Raw genomic sequence first — 23,689 nt, 5'->3', positions numbered from 1 at the left:
ATCACTCTAAAAATACACTGCAGTCAGGCGGGCGGAGCTGATAGCAAGATGCCCTGGCTGCCTGCCGGATCTTGACAGATTGGCGCGACCGTTGGTAGAGCAGAGCCCCTCTGCTGCACCACACAACCCCCATCTCCCTCCCTTCTGTCACTTCCATCACCTACAGGTACGCTTGAGGCTCCCATAGCAATGTGACACTGCTGACGCAAAGACAGAGGCCTGTCAAAGATACCGTCTCAGAATACTCCTCTAAAGGTCTTGTGCAATAGCTCCTAAATGCAGTGCTTCCTATGTGTTCACAACAATGACACCTCTGCTCTGTCAATCATTAACACTGTTGTGTTGTGAAGCAAATGAAATGTGACACTAACATTTTATATACGGACCTGTTTTCTTCTAAAACAACAAAAGGGTATCAAACCTCTTGTCTATGGTCCAGAAAAGAGGATTTTAATACCAAAAGGAGTTTTGGTGTTTATCAAACATCTTGAACAGAAGACATCCCAGACAACGTATGTTGTGTTAAAATGTCTTGGATTTGAAGATAACAATTTGGGTATTGATCCAAATAGAAATAAAATAGCCCTTAAAATCCTCTGTAAGTGATTATTCAATCCTTATGTTCATGACAAAACCTGCAAGTGATACTTCAAAGAACTGGAAATACTGTAGAGTCTTTACCTTACAATATAAAGCACCTTGAGGTGACTGTTGCTGTGAATTGGTAACATATAAACAAAAAGGATTGGACTGGATTAACTGATTGGGGACAAATTGCCCTTCTGTATGTAGAGCAGAAGATCTTAGCGAAAGGCTTTTTTCTTTGTTCATTTTTAAAAACTCCAACTTCTCACGTAGTGAAGGTGTTCTCTGGGTTTTTCACCTCGTCCGCCAACATGAAAACCAATGACAGCGGAGCATTTCTTTGGCCAATCCAATCTAGCAACAAGCTCATCAAATGAATCACCCTCCATCTTCTAATCCCAACTCCAAATTCAAAGCAAAAGAAAATTTAAATGTGCAGATTACTTATGCGTATCCGCCGGACTCTTCTGGGTGCGTTTCTCTAACCTTGAGAAATTCTGCTCGCTCTCATCTTTGGAAATAACCTTGTTATCACACCTGGAAAGTTTCTCTCTCCAGCTCAGCCTCCATCTTTTCGTCTGCCCCTCCCTCGTATACCGAACCATCTGCTTGTGCTCATTCATCACTGTCTTGCTGCGTTCTCCCTAATCTTTCCTTGATCGCTCCATTCAGAACCCAGATTCGCGAACAATCCATTCACGCTTTTTTACATATACATCTCATTAAAAAATTTATTTTTTGTTAATTTGACTCAACATCTTTCCCTACGAACGGTCACCATGCATCTTCCTGTATCATCTCTGTCATGTCCTGTTGCCATGGGTTTTCACGACCTGACTGCTCTGCAGCCTTGATATAAACAACACCAAAGGCATCACATGAAGTTGAATTGGTGCTTCCAGGAGTTGATTTTAGGGTTGCCAGGCGCTGCTTATCAGAGACAAATTGGCCGGGATGACGTTTATTTATTCAGGGAATTATTGCCACTGCCTCGTGCACACAGACCTCGCCAGCTGCAAACCAACACACACTCTCATCAGGTCTCCTGCTCTTTTAACATAGATTCATGTACTCTCCCTTCCCTTTGATACACCACACAGCTTCTCACTACTTCAACTGAACTCCACCCCCCACTCTTCAACATGCTCTCTCCATCTATCACAATTTCACACACCTCTCTCTCCCTCTCCCCCTCCATTATCTCTCTCTCCCTCTCTCGAACACTCACACTCTCAGTCCCAGGCTCCGTGCCGGTTTCATTAGACGACAGGTTTCAGAGGAATGAATTCACACGAGGCACGAAAACGTGATGCCATTATTCAGTCTCCATTCTCCCTGTCTTGTAAACTGTCGGCTCAGGGAGAGTGGGAGATGATTGAGAGCTCAGGTGTGTGTGTTTGTGCGTGTCATGCATAAATTCGCTTGGTTTGGCTCTGAATCGAATGAAAATGGAAGAAAGTGTAGAGGTGATGTGTGGAGATACATACAAAGCATTTGTGTTTCAAGCGTCCGTGTCGTGCCTTGTGTTTCTTATCATGACCTCTACACAACTCTGTGGACATGCAGGTCTAGTTGCAAGTCTACTCTTCTTACTCCTGTACAGACTATTTCTCCCTAACATCCAGGGCTGCCCTCCGAAAGCTGAAGTCAGAGATCCCACATTTAAGTTGCAGTGTGTTTGAGGACGTGTGATGAAGCTGAAATCTGAGGTTTAAGTGTTACCAGAAGAGCCGTTCCCTTTAACAAATCTCTGTATGATGCTGCGTTTACTGACCTACAAGAAAGTAAATAAGGGTCTGGTTCTTGCCAAATTATGAGACCCTTCCTCCCTTCAGTAGAGAAGAGCTGATCCAAACAGAACAAGCTGACAACGTACCATGCTGCTCGAAGCCTGGTACATTTAAATGTCGGAAAAAGTTTTTAAAATTCTAAATGCAAACTCTGAGGAAGAGCTACTCCTACTACTACAACAAACAGGAAATGTGTCTAGTGTTCCACACTGCTGAATCTAAATAACACGTGTTATAGGTGCTTGTTATTCCAGGAACTCATTAAGATAGATGGACACATCAGCCATCTATTTTAATTAACATTGCAGCTAGAGAAGTGCAGGTCATGAAATATTAAGCCGTGGAAGTGCCGAATGCAGCCACATGTAGAACGAGGCAGGCTGTGCAAACAGAGCACTGGGGGAACTATGGGTGAACTGAATAGAGAGTCTAGAGTGTGGAGAACTAATCCGAGCAAATAAAGAGTAAAATTAAGAGCAGAGCAGCAGGATTATGCCGGTTTCAGGACTGAAGAGCAGAGATGAAGATGTGAAGAGCTGCAGAATGAGGTGGATCAGTGTGAACAGTGAGAGGTTGCAGGCAGACGTAGACAAAATCAGAAACTTTAACTTTTCTGATTTGTAAAATGAATAAATCCTCTAAACTTAATCTTAAATACCAGTGTTTTAAATCTAACTTATAATTTGGAAATTATTGTAAAAAGTTATGTAAAATGAACAATTTTACATTTACAGGAAATGCCTTTTGTTGCCACTACGTCTGTTGTTGCAGGATGGGGCCAAAATCTTTCCAGTGGTTTAAAAAATGATATTGAAAATCAAGCATTTTCCTGGGTATCAGTATTGAATTTGAAAGTATCATGACAACCCTGCTCCATTTAAAGAAACAGTATTTTCTCTGGAGTGTTCAGGATACCTGGAAATACTCCAGTTCGACTTTAACAAAGTAGCCGAGTTCAGTTAGTGTCACAGGGATTTAATCTACTATCTAACTCGATCATAAATGGCATCGTTTCTTCACAAATGCTGCAGCTGTTACCAGCAGAAAAAATAATTCCTAACATATATGTGGTGCAATTTTGGGAGACGTGAAATAAAATGAGCTGGAGTCACCAAAGTCAAGATTACCATGATGCCTTTTGCTTTAAAGTGAACCTTTGTTCCAACAAATTTAGCAAGCACAGTTAAAGCGTCCTGCACAGTTCTGGACCGTTTGTCCTCTTCTATGGACCCAGGTCCTGTGTGGCCCTGCAGCCTGTCCTGTAATATACCCAGTGGCAATTAATGAAGCCAAATCAAACTCCCCAAGACAATTCAGACTAGCCTGGCTGGCGATGAGTAACTGGTTACCAACTTATTTGGCAGCAGAATTAAACATCTGCTGTGTTCTGTTTTCTGCCTCAGAGTGTTACTGGTCAGTCTGGGCTTTTCAGCTCTACATGAGCTCCCTGGCTAAACCTCAGCCCGGATGCCCGTTTCCAGGCTCGGTGCCAAAGAGCCTCAGTCGGCACTGGTCTGAGTGTAAAAGTATTTGCTGGCATCCCCTTGCCCCATGTGCAAAGAAAATTAAACAAATAGCTTTGACAACAGTGTCGCTTGTGTTTGCAAATGAAGAGTTGAATGGTCAAAGGATTTCAGCTCAGTTAATGATGACACAATCGAATTAGATAGGCCACCATTATGTGATTATATGACAATATGTGCAACTCTCCTGCACTACGGGCGGAGCTAGGATTATAGGGTTACTGTGAATCCCTATATCACATACATATCCCCACATGGCTACTGTGAGTGTTTGTTTTTCCACCCTTGAGCCTAGTTTGAATACAAAGTTGTAATAAAACTGCTGGTATTATTTTCTGTAATTTGGCCTGGCCTGTCATGGACAGAACACTACAGGTCTGTCTAAAAGAACACGACTCAGAACTGAATATTAACTCAGAAGAAAGAAGAAAACAGATTCAGCAAATTTGATCTACACTACATTTTCCATATCCAACAGACAAGTTATACAAAGTTTAGATAGGTGTCTATGCTCTTTTGGTGACTGTGCTAATCTTTGTGAAAAATAATTTAAAAAGGTAATAAAATAAGAGATGTTAGATGTGAACAATGTTCCTTAGCACTGCAATCAAGTTAAAAAAAAATGTCTTCTTGTCAAGAGGTAATAATCGCCCACAAGGACAATGGAACCAGAAAAACATCTGCAAAGCGTATTTTTCATCACTCCATTTTATTAAATCTTAATGACTAAAAAGGTCATCTAAATGATCCATCTGCTCAACTGTAAAAAGAGAATATATGGGCGTTAAGCGGGTTACTAGGGCAATTATCGCAGCCTTTCTTGTACAAAGTTACTGCAATCTAGCCTTTCAAAAGCTCAATTTATGTTTCGTGAGTCAAAGTCTCCTTTGTTTAAAACACAAAGCATAATGTCAAATGTGGGTCTTTGTCACTGACAGACAAAAAAAAACAAAAAAACCCCAACAAAGCTGAGGAAAGTCATCTGTATGAAAAGAGAACGTTGGCCAAGATGTGTAAGTGTGGGCAATGGGGAGGAAAGAGGAGTGTGACCTTTCCTGAAGTATTTTAGTTAAATAAAAGGTCAGCAACTCCTACAAAATCTAAATGGTATGCACATGAAATTTTCTGGGAGACAGAACTATACAACCAATTTATCTGAAACAAATTCACATCAAAACAACTGGGCCGCCGAGTACAACTTTTTCACAGCTTTGCACTGCCACCAAACCTCCCTGCACTGTACTGAATCAGATCCCTTTAACAAAAAGTAACAACCCGACTGGTTCCAATGAGCCCAAACCAATTATTCAGCAGCAGTTATACAACCTTGATCATCATCTGCTCACATTGATGGCAGACAATAAAAATGCCAAAGCCTGTGGGTACAAACCTACAAGGTGATGTTTTGTTTAAGAACCTTCCCCTTTTTCTTCTCTGTTTGAGAGGCTTATGCACATTCCTGCTGGACTCAGCAGCAGGCAAATCCTTCTGTTTCCTGCTGTCCAACTCGGCACTGGCAGCCCTGCTGAAAGTTTAATCTGAAAGGGAGGCTCACATTAATGTTCTGAAGAAGATTTGATGCCTTGTTTGGGAGCAGAATTCAGGTCTTACTCTTCACTCTCTTTTCACATTGTAACTGTTCCAAAGCCTGTCAGGGTAGGAATTATGTAACAAGCTCAGTCATAAATAGAAGTACCAATTAATTCTAGCAGGTACAGATCAGATCTGAAGTGGTGTCAAGAGGTTACAATTACTAATAATACATTTTTAGAAGCCATAAAAAATGCATTTAACCTTAACCACTAATGTAAGAATTTCCATTTGTTTTCATGGTTATGTTTCACTGCTATCAGATTACAATATATCCAATAACTTACTAATAACTTACTTCCAACTCGGCAAATCAAGTCCATTTGGCAGGTGACTCTGTGGAATATAGTGATGGTTACTGCTCTAACTACAGCCTGACATCATGAACCTGTGATTCCAGAAACACTAAGAATTTCAGTGAGCAAATTTGCCACCGTTACCACTGTGAACCTGAAATGTGCAGACAAGCATGGCAACAGTAACTAAGAGGCATGGAGCTTAGTGAAGCATCAGCTGGATTTCTCTCTGTCTTCCCCTCCACAATCCCTGATCTCTGCTTCACGCTCTTCCTCTGCTTCCTATTCTGCTGCAGAAAGCAGTCTCGAGTCTTTGGGCCATCATTAGGAAGCAATCATCAGGCAAACCTTTCACCCCACTCCACTCTTTCTTACTGTCTCAGTCATCAACACATCCAAGCATACAACGTGCAAGCTTTGGGAGTGAAATGCCTTCAGTTAAACATGCATGGCTTCTCATCCAACATGGAAAATCACTTCTGTTACTAAGTATTAACCAACAGAATATTAGTTTCCCATTATTTCCAAAATATGAGATGAGTAAGAGTTTCCTTTTACAAACAAACAGAATAATTTTTTTTTTAAAAAGCTTGTGTTATAAACTCTCGGCACTGTCAAGTAAATTTTCCTACTTGAAGCACACATGACCGTGAACAAAGTAACCTAGCTAAACTGTGGTTGTTTGGAGGTAAAACTGATAGTGTCTCATCAGTTTTACCTGTACACGAGAGATGTGTCTGCAAATAAAATGTAGAAGGTGAGTGATAATGACACCCTGTCAGGTGAAATGTTAGGAAGGTATTTATGTATGCAAAACAGATCTAAGTTCGGCGACTCGCCTATGAACAGTAAGGGTTTGGCTGACACCGTTTTACACTTACGAGCACCAAACTAAGACCATGGTAATAGTGCCATAAGATTTCTGGAATCAACCCTCATGAAAAAGGCAACAACAGTGAGGAGTTTTGGATAATAGCTTACAGCTGACAGCATGCTGCATCCATAAAAAGATAACTAAGGAAGTACTAGAAGTAGGCTCTGTGGGTTATTCAATATCTTGCGATCAATGCTGACAATACACCCAGAGCAGCACAAGATGCATCGCATTGCTTTTGTTTGTATACAGAGACTTTATGGACATGCACAAATACTCTAACATATCATGAATACCCCAAAAGGTGTATTCAGTTCATTTGGACGTAGTGTTTATAGTGGGAGAAACGTTCAGCTGACTGCAGGCTTCCCCAACCTTATAAACAGTACTCATGGCCGCTGATCAATGATCTTTGATTAATGATCAACGCACTTTGATTGGTGGTTGATCAATGGTCATGACAATTTCCATATTAATGATCAAGGAACTGACCTCATAGCCAAACAGTCAAGGCACACTTTGGTACAAGAACTCAGTTTATGGCACTAGATATTACTTATTTAATATCTGCACATAAACATGTTATTTTGCTTACTGATCATGAAGCCATCACATAAAGGCATGTAAGCAACAGGGTCAAGTAAAGTTACATGACACTGAGTGAAAGTGGTCATTACATCATCCACACAAACCCAGCAGAGATAATGTGAGAAGGAATGAAAATCCAGTAGCTCTACAGAAGATTACATGGCTGAGTCTACTGATTAGCAAAGCTTGAAATCAAAGTAGGGTTTGATCTGGTATTTTTACAGGACTCTGAAAGTGACTGAAGCCAAAGAGAACCTACTGGTACACAGAGGGCCTGTAGATAGTCTTCTAAACCCCCCACCCCCAAATGACTCGTATACTGAAAATCCTGTAATAATTCTTTTTGCTTTACTTGAATGCAGTAATTTATGAGCTTTAATGCCATTAAGAAAAGCAGCAAAACAAAGAAACAGCATCAAATGCTTTTGAGATTACAACCGAGAATGTGTTGTTGAAAACTGAGTTTAAAGTGACAGATCATCTCTGTGGGCAAACAACCAAAGTAATCTTGTAATGGAAAAAGCATGCTATGAATAATGAGGCAGCTCTCTCCAGTACTGAGCTGACAGTGGATCCAGGTGTCCAAGCCTCATCCCCGCTTTGCATCATCCCCATCGCCTCCAACCTAACAGGCCTCTAGCAACAACATGCCTGAGGCTGTCTGTAATATCATTTACTGTGAGCGTGTCAAACTGCCGCTGGGGAAAAGCCATGGGGATGAGATATGAGCAAATCTCCACTTGCAGGTTTAGATGAAAATCGCTGGACTGCAAAACCAATAAAGCAATAACAGCCACTAGACAGAGTATGGATGGCAGGCCTCAGACTCACCACTGAACTCCCTCGCGTGTCGCGAAACGAGACTAAAGCCGCTGAAATTACTTCAAAAAGCCACAAATTAAATCTATAGAAAGTAGCAACCCTAAGAAACAACACTCCTCAATTTCTACTGCAAGTAGGGCTACAACGATTCGCTGGCATCATCGATTACGTCGACTACAACAAATAGTCGACATTTACATTGTCAATGTGTCGTATACTAATACCACGTAAATGCATGTTTGTAACTGCAATACACTACAGGAAGCTATGGGGGCAGTATCGCCTCCATCGTCTGCCAAGACTGGAGTCAAAACGAATGAAAAAGATCGCACTGCAAACGCAAAGCACGAGGACGGAAAAAAAATTAATTGTCTACATGACTGTTACCGCATCATCATTTCTAATTCTGTTTTGTTCTGTTTTAGTAGTATTAGGCACAGGCATATACTAGTTTTAAAAAAATCCAGTGTATTTGCTACTTTTGTCTTACAGAAAGGTCATGAGTTATAGTGGCTTGAACTGTGTAGACAAAGGATGTGTTTGGATCTGAAGTCAAAAATCAACTCAGCTCATCTCAACAGAATAGGGTGGAAAAATAAATGCATCGGCATCAGCGCGAGGCAGAGGAGACAAGGTTATCTGAGGCACAATGGGAGCCCTGGTCCACTTGTTACCATTCTGGCCAGCCCTCTTCTCTCAGGACAGATTAAGGCTGAGCTGGAAGGCATGCAGTGAGCACAAAGAGCTTTACGCATTTTCTTTTTTAACAGCTGCATGGAGGGCATGTTAAATAGAAGCTAGCTGTATACAAACTGTTATGTATGTAATGCTTTTGTCGGGAACAGAACGCTTCTCAGTTCTAGCCTGAAACGGGACGATGCCGCGCTCGCTTGGTCGGAGATGAGAAATCTTTCCACATTGCCCTCCAGTCAAGAAGTCAGGTTCAGAATTCAAGTTTAAAGAAATGCAAAGGGATACTTTTTATCCCAACGTGCAGTGCATCAGGGTCTAGCAAAATATGAACGTGGTTTAAATCCATAACTCGCACTATTTTCATCCAGTCAGCCAGACTTTTGGATGTCTGAGTGTTAAAAGCAGTCAATGTCAGTAATAGCTAACACAGCAGGAGGTCCACTGCATCTCTCAAATACTGCTTTTTCTTTCTGCATTCTGCACTCTCTCCAAATCACACCAAAACACAATCAATACCACCTGTAAGAAGACAGGATACGCCTCATCAATAATGGAAGTGTGTTTTGTGAGGAGCGCAATGCTTGATTTTGCCTTGTGTCTTGCTTGTATTTTATTGGCCACCCAGTGAATAATAACAGCATCTATCCAGAGTCAGCTATTACAAGGCGGCAGGGGAAAACCACCCAGACAGACACAATGATAAAACACAAAAGGACATGCTGCAGATGAACAGTCAGACACACATGAATACTAACAAATGGAAGTGCGCACACACACACAAGCAGCATCTATCTACCATTTAGCAGCAGCTCATAAAATAACAGAGGCGCCTCCGGCCAATTTGCCAGACGGAACGTTCCAATTTGACACAAACGCCTCATAAGCATGCACCCTCACACCACACACACACACGCACATAAACGCACACATCCAGCAACATTAGCATAAACACACAAGTCAAGCTGGCAACTCAAACAGATAAACAAGCACAAAGAGTTAAATCATTATTGGCAGTGATTATTACTAACACATCTATCGATATTAACCATAGCTCTCCTCATCTTTTCACCATTTACTTTCGTAATTCAAATGAATCAAACACGACACAAAGGCAAAGGCTGCAGCCTACACAGTCATTCCATCCAGCTATTGTTTAGCAGGTTATGTGCTAATTGCGTCTTCTTTACAAAGCTGTGACAGAGGGCTGGATAGCTCTGGATAGCTGTGTGCCTACTTCATCAACTCTGAAAGCCATAGACCACAGATGAAGACATGCAATTGACTAATAACACAAGGAGGTACAAGAAAAAGCTTGGGAACGCTTTGAAATAACCTGGATTTCTCTATTGATTACTGACAGAATGTGACCACCTAAGACAACTGTGGATATGCACCATCTGAACTAATAGCACACAGGCAGTTTGAAGTGGCCAAAGCAAAACTGTAGAGATGCAAGAAGCCTGAAAATGCTACACGTATATTTCTAACATTCTGGCTGCAACAGAAGCATATTTCATTTCTAAAGCATGGCAGAGGCTTGGGTTTGATTTGCTGACTCTGAGCTTGGTTGGCTTTCAGCACTGAAGAGAACACTGAATTACACACTGCATCAAAAAAGCTCAGGGGCACCCATAGTACACAAACTACTTTTCCGGGATCCACCATGATCTGACTCACATGAAGATCTGACCATTTTTATACGTAATAAAATGAGAGATCTTCATAGCTCCAAAGGATTCACAAATGTACAAATGCCTTACAGCAACATCAAACATGAGCACGTATGAAAAACAGCTTTGCTAGCGCAATCATTTTGCCCATTTATCAATTAAGAGAACTATTTTCAGAACTTTTGGTTCATAAAGATACCAGTAACATTTTCTATATCAGAAATTTGGACAACCTTGCTGACAAAAATTCCGTCTTAACTGGGCACTGGTTATTTAAAACTACTATTATTTCTTCACTTCAGCAGCTTCTGTTTTTTAAAATGCCTCAGGCACGAGCTAAGCCAGGTATAAATATTGTATTTGTTACAAGAATGAACTCAAGAACCTTTGTGCTCTCTGAGCTCTCGGGGAACTGAGGACTCAGTTAGCTGGGCTGCACTCGTACTAATAGATTTACAGTGTATAACCAACAGGTCAAATTAGCCAGGCAACCCGGCCAATCAAAGCAATCTGTGCTTTTAGGGAGGAGGTTTTTAAGAGACAGAAGCTAAAACTGAGCATTTCTGGTACAGGATATGAAGAGCTATTGCAACAGATAACAGAAGTAAAAAAAAAAAAAAAAAATTCTGAACAAGCATCCAAACATATCCCAAAATAAAATGATAAATCTGCAACTGAGCATAATACGAGCACTTAAAGTTTGCATAGTTATGAACTTGCAGACTATTCACAGCCAAAATTTATCAGCTCCCATTTGCCCAAAGGAGCTTTGCAGTGAGTTTTAGCCCCCTGCATAGCCTGTCTAGCCTGCAACTTTAGTGTTTTGGTTAATTGGCGCAGTTCTTAGTGGGCGGTCCTTCTCAGTCAATAAGTTCTAAAAAGCCTCTGTACACTTCAGACTACACAGCAAGCAGCAGACAGGCAGAGTGGAGCATCAGCTGCTGAAGAGCCAGATAGTTTTGTACAAGTGCTGGCAGAGACCAAAAAAGAAAGACTTCACAGACTTCCAAACATATAGATATATAGATAGAGATAGATAGTTTAAGCTATAATTCAGTCATTTTAACATTTTATATGAATCGTTTCTGTAAAACATATTTAATTTGAACAGCAGGTAATGTTGTTAATGTTTTGAAAATGTACAAAATGTTCAACTACAACGAGTGTAGTGGCTGGATCATTGTGATCATCATAGATGGCAGATAAAGAGGTGCATACCAATAAACAAATCCCGATTGTCTCTCCTTGTACAAAAAAGAATTTCTCACCAAGCATTATCAGCTACACTGTCTAATTTTAAACCTAACACTACAACTTTACTGTGATAAGGCTGACACATTGGAGTGTTAGCCCAACAGTGAGATTATTTGAGTGTTTATTGCTCACTAACAAAGTGCAGATCTATGCACTAAATAAAGACTTGTTAAATATCTGCAGTATCTCAAATACATTTAGATTTCTCCTGTTCGTCACGTGCATCCTCTTGTTGCAGCCTCAGCGATCCTATGCTCGTGTTTGCAAACATTTTTTTCCCCTAATGTGATATGCATCCTGCTGGAGGCACTATCGCATGACCTTGTCCACAAGAGAAGGAGCCGTGTGTGTTTGTCTGAGTGTTAGGAAGATGGTGTGTGTGTGTGTGCACATCACGCATGCATCCAAGTGCGACTTATGACTGTGTGAGCAAACTGCCGATGGGTAAAGGCGGCAGTATCTGGCTTACCAAAGATATTTGTGGAATGTCCTTTCTTGGCGATGGGCTTTAGCTCGTTGTGACCCCAGCCGTACTGTCTGTAGCTGTCCCAGGCATGTTTCATCATCTAAAAAAAACAAACAAACAAAAAAAACAGTATGTTAGAAGAAGCAAAGTCCTTTGACACGTGTGACATCACTGTCACAAAAAACAAAAGGGACACAATCATACAGTCATCATGGTGGTATGATTTCAAGTTGCACTGATATAATTTTCATTTGAGCATTACATTGGTTTATTTACAGCAGCTGTTGTAGCCTGGGTTAGTTGTCATAGGAACGTGAAATCCACCAATCAATTCAATGCAAAACAATAGTGTTTTTCTTTTTTTTCTTTTTGTTTTTTTAAATGACATCAGAAACAGCAGTATGCGACATTACGTGATGGCAGAGCTTCAGTTCATCCTTTGTCATTTTTTTTTTTTTTTTTTTTTAATAAATAGGACAGGGGGAATGAATGAGAGAAAGAGGGGGAGAGAAAGAAAGAAAACCAAAGGGGAGAAGAGACGGTGAGAAGGGGGGGGAAGAGAGAGAAGAAAAAAAAAAAAGAACTCCTGGGTCACCTGTATGGAGAAAAAAAACAAAAAAAACAAAAAAAACAAACAGAGGAGACAGCAAACAACAAAGAGCAACATAATAATAGAGAAAACAAAGCACCATCACAATAAACTAGCTAGTCATAGATATCAATATTTACTAAATAATAAACGATATTGTGCAGCACGCAAGATAGACAGCGCACAGTGTGCTTTGAGGCAGCAGCCAAGAAAGCTTTAGTCCGCGTCTGTGAATACCCATGTGTGCATACCTGTGTGGATCAGCATGCTTGCATTCTAAAGGTTTCTCCATGTAATGATCTGCTAGGGAGTGTGGGGGGGCCACAGCCCCGTCCTCCAGGGTGTGAAGCGGGTATGGAGGAGATCAAAACTCCAGACATCCAGAGGCCCCCAGAACACAAGAGACCAAGGAAGACCAACAGAGGGGCAGCCGCGCCACTGTTCCAGTAAGAGCTGAGGAGAGTCCCAGATGAGGGCTCGCCCAGCAGCCGCGGAGCAGAAGTCAGGGGGAGTTGCAGTGACGCGCCCGTGAGCTCCGCCGGCCCCCAGCTGTGCCTGAGTGACCGAGCCCCAGGCCGAGAGGCCGGGGGCACCCCATCTCCAAAGGGGCCCGAGCGAGCCCCAGGCCCCAGGCCCCGACAAGCGGCCGCCAAGGAGTGAGCCGGTGTGTACCCGGACGCCCACCCCCAGACACAAAGAACCACCAACACACCGACACCTGAGGGAGTCCGCCACCGGCAGGGGAAGTGGTGGTGGGTGGAGATAGGCCTCCAAACCTTGGAGGGCCTGAGGTGTCCCCAGAGAGGTGGCGTCTGATACCCAACCTGACATATAGACACAGACATACAGGCACACACAGACACAAACATCCATTCCCACCCTCATGCTCATAGTGTTTTTCTACACACAGGCCCAATGGCAAAGCCTCGTCTTCTCTCTATATATATCATTATATTGCATTACTTCCTTTCAACCAATCATACAGACATCGGTCCACTGAACAGAGAAGAATAAGACTCTACTTTTCATATGAGCTTTGAAAAGAGGCTGGAAAAGAGGAGACTCGGGGAGGGAAGGAGGATAAAAAGAGCAAGAGATTGGGAGATGAGCCCTGACATGGAGGCTGATGCTGTGAAGAGGCGCTCCAGGGCAAACAGAGAAGATGACACAGCCAAGGGAGGAAAGAGAGCCAGCTTTTACTGAATCAGTGCTGCTCTCTATCCATTTCAAAACACCTCCTCCCCTTCGCAACTCTTACACCTGTGGCATCGACAACAGAAAAAAGAAGAAGGCACATTTCCTGTTCATGTGGCCGTGTATTGTATATCACAGTCTCATTTATATGGATATCTGCTGATTTCTTGCCCTCTGTTGCAGTCTGTCTACATGACTGTTACCTCATCATCATTTCTGGTTAATGATGATCTCGGTTTTGACAAAGTGACTAAGATGTAGAGCTCTTCCCAATACCAATTGAAAGTTGGGGTTTCCCCAACTACAAGCTACAAAATTTACAAAAATGACAAAGTGCATCTCTGGCCCATAAAATATAGACCTGTCATTTTACGGCCACCAAGCTACACCAGTTTCCCTCTCTGTCCAACAGCCTGCCTCTTTATGCCACCATGAGCATCCAAATCCTCTTCCAACTTTCTCTCTCCTTGGAGCAGGCATGCAGCCAAGCTAATAAAGACAAGGGCCAGAAGTTTCATTGTGTTCTTGGCTTCGTGGCTTTCCATGACGCACTCCGTTCACGCACCGAGGATTATAAATCAAATTAATACGCACCGGGACATGGACACTTAAACGTTGGCTGACTCCCTCTGATATGTGTTGATTGGACGCTTCATCAAATTCTGATTGGCTCATATGCCAAGGACAAGCGCTGCAGTGCGGGGAGCTTGACAATGTTGACAAACTGCTTATTTAAAGGACCTTGGAATACTAATTGGACATTAGGCTACAAAATTCAGTGATTGATTCTGACAGCTACCGCTTGCAGTATCTTGGGAGATACATGCAAAGGATTGGGGGGAAGGGGGTGGATGGGCTTGCACTGACCCAGTGGCTGATGCACTCTACAATCAGAAGTAAAGCTCCTCAGTAATTTGCTGCAGAGAGGAAATAGCAGCCAAAATGAACACTCCTGTGACCTGTATTCATCAATATCCCTATGAAAGGGCACTGCAGGATGCTAGAAGGTGGCTATTAGCACCAAAGATATTATTATTATTATTATTATTAGGCTTTATGTTGTACTATGTAGTTCAGAGTAGGGAGCAGGAAATTCTGTTAAATTATCCATGTTCTTGTTCCACACTTCAAGTGTTGCTGGAATTAATCTGTTCATGGACACCTTCATAAGAACTTGAAATACCAATTTCATAACGGAAAAAATGAAAACGTTTTGTGTTTAAGCCAAACTGAACACAAAGCATCTAACACCGTGATAAACTGTGCAACAAAGGGTATGTTTAAGTTAATAAACCGTGTTCCCACCCACACTGCACCAAAGATTCCTCCACAAAACGTGCCGTGACACACGCCTTTACCTCTAGTCAGTGCTGCTGGTGATTACTTCTCTTTTCAGTTAGTACCCACTGTGAATTACTACATCTCGGAGTGTGGAGACCAGAGGTGTGGACTCGAGTCACATGACTTGGACTCGAGTCAGACTCGAGTCATTAATTTTATGACTTTAGACTTGACTTGAAAAAATGTTGTAAGACTTGTGACTTGACTTGGACTTTTACACCAATGACTTGGGACTTGAATTGGACTTGAACCGGTTTACTTGAAAAGACTTGATATTTTACCCCAAATATAAAATTTAACATGCATATTATATAGAGATTGAAAATGTGACGTCATTCACGGGTAGAACAGCAAAGGATTCTGGGAACTCGTGGCAAGCGGTACTAGCGCACGCAGGCTTTCAATTGAAATCAGTCACACAGCGATAAAAAGAAACACAAAAATGTCAAGAAGCCGTTGTATTATTAACTGCAATAGCCGGTCGCATGACAGCCACGGGAAGCCGACGGGTAAAGAGATCGGTTGTTATCGGATTACGTCGTTGAAGAGAAATTGTTCGAGCCATGTTTCCGAAGTAACAAAGAGGCGACTGGATTGCAGCCATTCAAAGATCAAATATAACGTCCCAGAACACTCCAGCTCACAGGTTAGTCTGCTCCAAGCATTTACACGAAGGTCAGTGTCTTTTAGTACTTAATACGTCATTTTCATAACATAATTGGTGATATAGGTTACAAGCAAGTCTGGCGCTGAACAGAAATGGTCGCGCTATGCTCCTTTATTTATTGTGCATAAATAGTGAATTGTCCTGACACAATATTGCGTTTCGCTTCTGTTATTATGGTACATTGACAAAAACATATACTTTTATTCACAGGATAAAACAGGTTTTTTGTATCACTAATTGCCCAGTACGATTACAGCATACAATATTATTGTCACTGCTACATTTCTGTGATGCTACCAGAAATTATTTCCACTGCTAATTAATTACCCTTGAGCTCAAAGGTCCTATTAATAAACGGTTAAGGAATGTGTATTTATGACGACGATTTGTGAGACTGGTAAACTTATGATACGTACGATGGTCTTTACTTTCTACACGGTGCATTTCAAGGTCCTGCACCCATCCGTCGGTAAACTGTACCTGGGCTTGTTGCAGTGACCGGAAGTTACTAAACTTCATGAGTGTGTGCACTCACTCCAAGAACCGTATGATTATAAATATGCATATAAATATGCTACGATGAGATAGCTGACTTCATCTAACTAGCAAATGTTGTCCAGGCTACGTTGGTGATGCAGTTTTTTTTAATGTGTATGATATTTTTGTCATGCGATTTTAAAGCCGGTCCTACAACCGCATCCAAGAATAACATGCAGCTTATCTCAGAACTGTCGGTGAAAATTATTCTTGGAGCTAGGTTTAATTGAGCTGCATTTTAAAGAGGTGCAATTTCACAATTTGTGTATATTTTCTAAGTTCACTATTTTGTCATGTGTTGAGAAAAACACAGATTTTAAAATTACATGGTCTAATATTTACATTTAGCATAACTGCAACATTATTTTTTCGTTTTTTTTTTTTAAAGACTCGAAAGGACTTGAAATTCAAAGTTTCAGACTTGTGACTTGACTCGGACTTTTACACCAGTGACTTGAGACTCGACTCTGACTTGCCTGACATTACTTGAGACTTGACTTGAGACTTGAGGATAAAGACTTGAGACTTACTTGAGACTTGCAAAACAATGACTTGGTCCCACCTCTGGTGGAGACATCCAACAGCTTGTGGTGTAGGATAAGGGGAGCCTGTTCAACTCTTCAGAGAAGCACCAGTAGAAACACAACGCTGTCGTTTCACATGATTCATCTTTTCTGTGGCAGCTGCTTATACTTATACTATTATCTTGCATATACTTTTAGTTTTAAAATCCCACTTCTATGCTATTTTGCATTTTCCCCCCCTCCAACCCTTCGATTTGAACTGCAACGAATGGACAAGCTAATGTTTTCCTAAGTTTTTTTTATTGGACAATGGCAATTTGTTTAAACCATTACTTACAAGATAAGAGGATTTTTCCCCCTAAAAAAAAAAGTATAAATTTGTAGCTTTCGCATTTGGAGTCTAGGCTGAATCTTACTATCTGCAAGTCTACCAGATCCTGCCTCATTAGTACTTGTCATGACTTGGTAAACATCCTACTGCTTTTTTGTTCTGCCAGGTCTGAAGAACAAACTACTTCAGAAAATGCAGAAAAATATAGCATTTATCCAGGTATAACAGCCTGATGTGTTTGTTGTTGCATTCTTTTTTCTTTTTTCTGCTGAAGACCGAAAACTGAAAGCTGCAATATGATGCAAGAGGTAGTACATAAGCGTTTTATTTATTTATTTATATCCGTTATCTGTCCAAGTATACATCTCACAGATTAAAAATCTCTTTTTCTAAGAGAGTTTAGAGACGAGGAGGAAAATGTTTCGCGTTTGGAAACAGCTCATCAGAAAATGTCTTCACTCACGATGAATTATTATTGCGATTTTGGCGAAATGCTGAGTATTGCAACAACATACATTTATCATCTTTTTAAGCTGTAAATTATGTCCTCAAAGTTAGACTGTCAAAATTTTGTTTATCCGATAAAATAAACATAATGTTATCTTACTTGGTTATTTTTTTTGCAACAAAATGGCATTAGCAAGTATACCAATACTGCAACCAAAACCTGCCATAAATGTTTGTCACAGTCTGCAACTAATGAGGTCAAGTTGGGAATTATGTGCAATCTGTTTCTGATAATGCAGCAATTAACTGATAACTCGTTGAAGCTAAGTGTGCCCAGTGTTGGATGCTCTTTGAGTCGAGCCGGTTTCATGCAAGTCTGTTCAACTAACGTCATCTCAGGATGACTGTGCATGGGATGAGCCCTCTTGTTCATAGTATTCATTCAACTATTTAAATGTATTTTTTGAAATACTGATATTTGGTGTATCAGCATCCCTTGACATGTATCAAGATATGGCACGTCAATCCAGAACACCAATAAAGGGAGACAGTAGCACTGTCAAGAAATATGAATATGTCTGTATGTTCATAGGCATCTTTTGTTTTGTAACCATTATTTCTGAATGGCTACATTAGCCAGTGATCGAAGCGCTCACTTGTAGTATAGAGAATTTTTAGAAACAATCTCCTGGGAATTTCTCCTTATTTTTCCAAATCCAGGCCATTTTTTAAAAATTAAAAAGTCATTAGTCATAAACTGGATCATCATCAATCAGCACACTCGTCTCAGTAAGGCAGCCTGTCCCCATTTCAACTGCATAATGAAACACATTCACACATGGTTTCAGTGTCTGAAGACCAACTTAATAAAATCGTGTCTTGTTGTGTTCTGTGCCTAAGGATCGGGAAACCTGTGACTGAAGGTTTTTATTATCGCCCTCTACAGTGTTTTGCTTATTTTCATGCTTCCCAGTTTCTATACTGCAACTGCAAAAGTATTAATCATGCAACATTATACACTCCAGCTCACTCTGGAATGAACTGGCAGCCCAAGAGTGGCCCTGTGTTATTAAGGTCAGAGCCAGAGAGAGATTAAAAACCTCTCTTTCCCTCCCACACCTTATCAACTGATGAGCTTGAAAGTAAAAAGTGAAGTCTCACACACGGTGCAGGGTCCAATGGAAAAGGCAGTGGTATTTCTCATTTGAGGAATTTATTTGGCCAGCCCACAAAAAAGATTTGTCTTTCCATTTTGGTTGAGGAAAAAAAAAATGTAAAAAGCAGTCCGAAGTGTAAAAGTATTTAAAAGGTTAAAGCAAATAGTGAGAAAATGTTCCACTGTGAGATACACTACCAGTCAAAACCTTCTAATTTAATGGTTTTTCTTTATTTTTACTACTTTCTACATTGTAGATACATACTGAAGACATCAAGTATAAGAAGAACGATATATGCAAAGAAAAAAATGCTAAATAACTCTCAATATGTCCTATGTTTTAGATTCCTGAAAGTAGCCACCCTTTGCTTTGTTGACAGCGCTGCAAACCCTTGGCCCTCTGTCAGTAAGCTTCATGATGTAGTCACCTGAAATGGTTTCACTTCACAGGTGTGCCTTGTCAGAGCTTATTTCTTGCCTTCTTAATGGGGTTGGGAGCATCAGTTGTGTTGTGCAGAAGTCAGGTTGGTGCACAGCTAACAGCCCTTTTTGACGAATGTTAGATTTCATATTATGGCAAAAACCAATCAGCTAAGTAAAGAGAAACAACAGTCCATCATTACTTTAGGAAATGAAGGTCAGTCAGTCTGGAAAATTGCTAAAACTTTGAATGAGGAGACTGGTGCAAATCAGGCCTTTATGTTCAAACAGCTGCTAATAAACCACGACTAAGGAAAAGCAACAAGCAGAAGAGTTTGTTTGGACCAAGAAACATGAGGAATGGACATGTGATGAAAACCTGATGGAAGACCTGTGCTTTGGTCTGATGAGTCCAAATTTGAGATCTTTGGTTCCAGCTGCCTTTGTGGGACGCAGAAAAGGTGAACGGATACTCTCTACACGCATGGTTCCCACCGTGAAGAATGGATGAGGATGTGTGATGGTGTGGGGGTGCTTTGCTAGTGACACTGTTGGGGATTTATACAGCATGGCTACAACAGCATCCTGCAGCGACATGCCATCCCATCCGGTTTGCGTTTAGTTGGACCAACATTTATTTTCAATACGACAATAACCCCAAACACACCTCCAGACTGTGTAAGGGCTATTTGACCAAGAAGGAGAGTGGCCTCCACAGTCACCTGACCTAAACAAGATGGTTTGGGATGAGATTGACCACAGAGTGAAGGCAAAAGGGCCGACAAGTGCTCAGCATCCCTGCGAACTCCTTCAAGACTGTTGAAAACTATTTCAGGCGACGACCTCATGAAGGTCATCAAGAGAATGCCAAGAGTGTGCAAAGCAGTAAACAAAGCAAAGGGTGGCTATTTTGAAGAATCTAAAATATAAAACATGTTTGGAGAAATGTCCCACTTTTTTCACTACATAATTCTGTATGTATTCATTCATAGTTTTGATGCCTTCAGTGAGAATCTACAATGTAAATAGTAATAAAAATAAAGGGAAACCATTAAATGAGAAAGTCTGTCCAAACATTTGACTGGTAGTGTATGTAATAAATTACTGCAGCTTTGTATGAATCTCTCAATATGTAATGCATTTAATGCTGCTCCAGAGTCAAGAATGCAAAATAAAACCCTGATCTCATGGTAAATGGGCATTATTAAGACTGAAATGTGTGAAAACAGTCGGCAACCAATCTGTATTCTTACATAGACATAAAATTGTAAATTTATCCCAAAGACACGATGTCTTCTTAAATGTTCTTTATTCACAGAATCCAACTCCCTAAATCAAGACAATTAGCTGTCTTAGTCAAAAAGGCAGGTTTGGCTCCATCTTCATGGGTCTACACAATGTGTTAAAAGCTATGACCTTCACAATGGCAACCTGGTAGGCTGTTTGTGCCTGCCCTACACAAGAAGCACAATGTGCCCGTGGCCATTTCTTACCCAAAGTACCAGCAGCCATCATTCAGACACCCTTTATGGCTCATGTGCCGCAGTCTCATACACACAAACACAATTACAATGTACAGTCATGGACAACCACAGGGCAATGAAATATTCGTAAATCTCTCTCTAGCCAGCGGCTGCAACCAAGGCCATTACTCGAGAAAAAAATAATGTATATTAAAAAAATAATACAAAATAAATTATTTTTAAAAAAAAAAATCAGCTCAGCTCACACAGAAGTGGGACACAATGACAAGCTTTTGGAGGTTTGGGGAGCTGGAGAGTTATGTGCTGCTTAGAGTGACCTCCAGAGTCAGTCTGACTGATTTAAAGCACCCGTCTGCCTGCCCTCATCTTTCTCATCTCCTTCCAACTCACCCCATGGAGGCCTCGTATCTGGCTTAACGGAAGTCCTTTCAGAAGACGCATTAGGGTGGTAAGAGTGTGACATCTGAATTGCCTCTTGCAGTAAATACATTCATGGCACTTAAGCAGAGGGTGGCAATAAATTCCCCATGAAATTGAGGCAGTAAAAAAGTCAAGATAGGCTGTTTTCAAGCAGCTCTGAAGCCAAGAGTTCAAGAGATGGTGGCTCATAATATGGTTACCTCTGTGTTATGTATGGAACCTCCATCCAAATCAAACAATTCCCCCCATCATGACGACAATCCTATCAATCTCTGGACAAAAATCAACGGGCGCCATGTTTCCAGGAGACAATGAGCATGTCTCAGAAGCCAGATTTTAATCCAAATGGTGATTGCAAGTTATTAAAGGCATTTATCAACAAGTAGAGATTACTAAACTCTTATTATAGTGAATTAAATGACTATCAGCGAGAGTAAGGCTTCCAGGTCCACCGGGAAGACAATGGCACCCTCTCACAGCAGCAGCCTCCCTCAACAGGACAACAAGCGACAATCCAAAAGCTTTTCCTGAACAGATTAAGGTGCTGATCTTGCCAAACTCCAAACATCTGGATCTAAGCAAACATCCAAAAAATACACTAGAAAAGTCCAAATCACAGAGGCTCAGCACCCCAGGTTAACCACAAAGGTTCTTTGTCCACGAGTTGTAGTTTCAAGACATAATAGCAAAGTACAAATTATTAGGCAGCTAGTTTTAATGTTGTGACTAACAATTGCATATGAAACTACCAATGAGTAATGGCCTATAAATAACTAAACATATGAAAGAACTCACAGTTTCAAAGGTAATGCATCATATTGACATTTTCAAGTCATAAAGAAGCTGCAATGCTTATGGATTTTATACTGATAATTTTTATCAAAGCTGAACTAGAAGAAAATGACTAAGATTAGAAGTGAGAACCAAGAAGACTATATTTTCCAGTGAGATGTTTTAAAGGGGAGAGGATGACTCACCCATAAGTGCAGAATAGAGTAAATATTAGACAAATAAATCAGGACTTTTTACATTATCTAACCATTTTTGCATTTTTTTTTTTTAAATCAACTAAGTACACAAGCTAAACAAGCCTAAGCTTTACCGCATCAAACTTGGAAAAGAACTGTAAGTGAACTTGACACTGTGACCATTTATAATAAACTTGTAGGTAAACATTTTTCACTATTTGAACATGCAGCTTGTTTTCACATCCAAAATATTTACTACATACTGCTGACCAATGTTCCCTCTAAGCTGCGCACGTTTGCGATTGCACACTGCTGGCACTGTCTCTGCACACAGAAAATCTGCATTGTGCCCCCAAAAAAATCTAACCTGAATTGAAATTAAAATTAAAACTTTAACAATTCTGTTTTGCAGTGTTAGTCAGTGAGTGACTGGCTGCTCCCGTATGGGATTAGAACGATACCACCTTATCTCATAGTCCAGCCAATGATGCGATTCACATATACGCAGCTAATCAACGTCGTTGACAGACTATGACAGCGTCCTTATGTGCCGACACCGTTGTTTTAGCTAGCAAAGCGGCGTGGCTGATGTGGAGTGAAGCCACGTTAATGACAACGTGTAGAATCATTGGAGATGTGAGCAGGACAGACGGAACAATTGAAAAAGTGTGGACTTTACACCAGTTTTTAAATTGTGCTGATAGGCCACGTAAAACCACAGTTATGATAAAAATATCTGCAATCTTTGGTTTTCTTCCTGAATACTGTCGTTGTTTATATTTACTGCAGGAAGAAACAGTAAAAACTGCATTTTATAAGGAAAACGCTTGAAAGCACTCAACACAAGCAAAAACAACACCAAAAAACCCAGCCTTTCCTATTGGTGGAAAAATGTACCATGTCAACCAATCAAGGGGGAAGTTTTGGGAGTGACACATCTCCGAGATGTGAGAGATTTGCGACGTTTAGCGCAAATCTTGTGTAGTTAGTGTGTAGTGTAGTCAATAGTTTTGTTGTGTGTGTCAGAACAATGAGGCGACTACTGAATGTTACAGGTGTTACAGGAGTGATACATCTCATGTTGTCAGGCCTGCAGGTATCAGGCTGTTGTTCTCCTTTATCTCTTAGTGGACAAATTATTTTTTGGAGTGGCACAAATAATTTGTGTGGCATCAAATTTGATGCAGAACAGCTGATTGTTCTGTAAATAGTTTGAAATGTTGAAAAAAACAAAAACCTGTTCTTTGCTAAACTCAGTTACTTTTTTGAAGAAGTAACTATATAATTCTTTGCCCAACATTGGTCTTTATATACTGCATTTTATTCAGACAGAGTTACAGGACTCCCAGACCACAGACTCATAAGACAAGTCAGAGCTTTATTTTAAAAAAAGAAAGAAAGTTGTGTTTTCAAAATTGGACTTCATGTTATTTTTACTTCCAATAGTGTGAACATACTAC

The 23,689-nt window shown here is 40.8% G+C and overlaps 1 protein-coding gene across 1 annotated transcript in view; it reads right to left on the bottom strand.

The window, feature by feature from the left end:
- man1a2 (mannosidase, alpha, class 1A, member 2) overlaps positions 1-23,689 on the bottom strand; it is a 176,831-nt gene that overhangs the window by 76,783 nt on the left and 76,359 nt on the right. The window contains exon 4 of the mRNA XM_080902403.1: positions 12,155-12,251. Coding sequence (XP_080758529.1) covers positions 12,155-12,251 — 97 coding nt within the window. The remainder of the gene's footprint in view (positions 1-12,154; positions 12,252-23,689) is intronic.

This window comes from Rhamphochromis sp. 'chilingali' (assembly GCF_963969265.1).
Source record: "Rhamphochromis sp. 'chilingali' genome assembly, chromosome: 14".
NCBI lineage: Eukaryota > Metazoa > Chordata > Actinopteri > Cichliformes > Cichlidae > Rhamphochromis > Rhamphochromis sp. 'chilingali'.
This window is presented reverse-complemented; position numbering and strand designations above follow the sequence as displayed.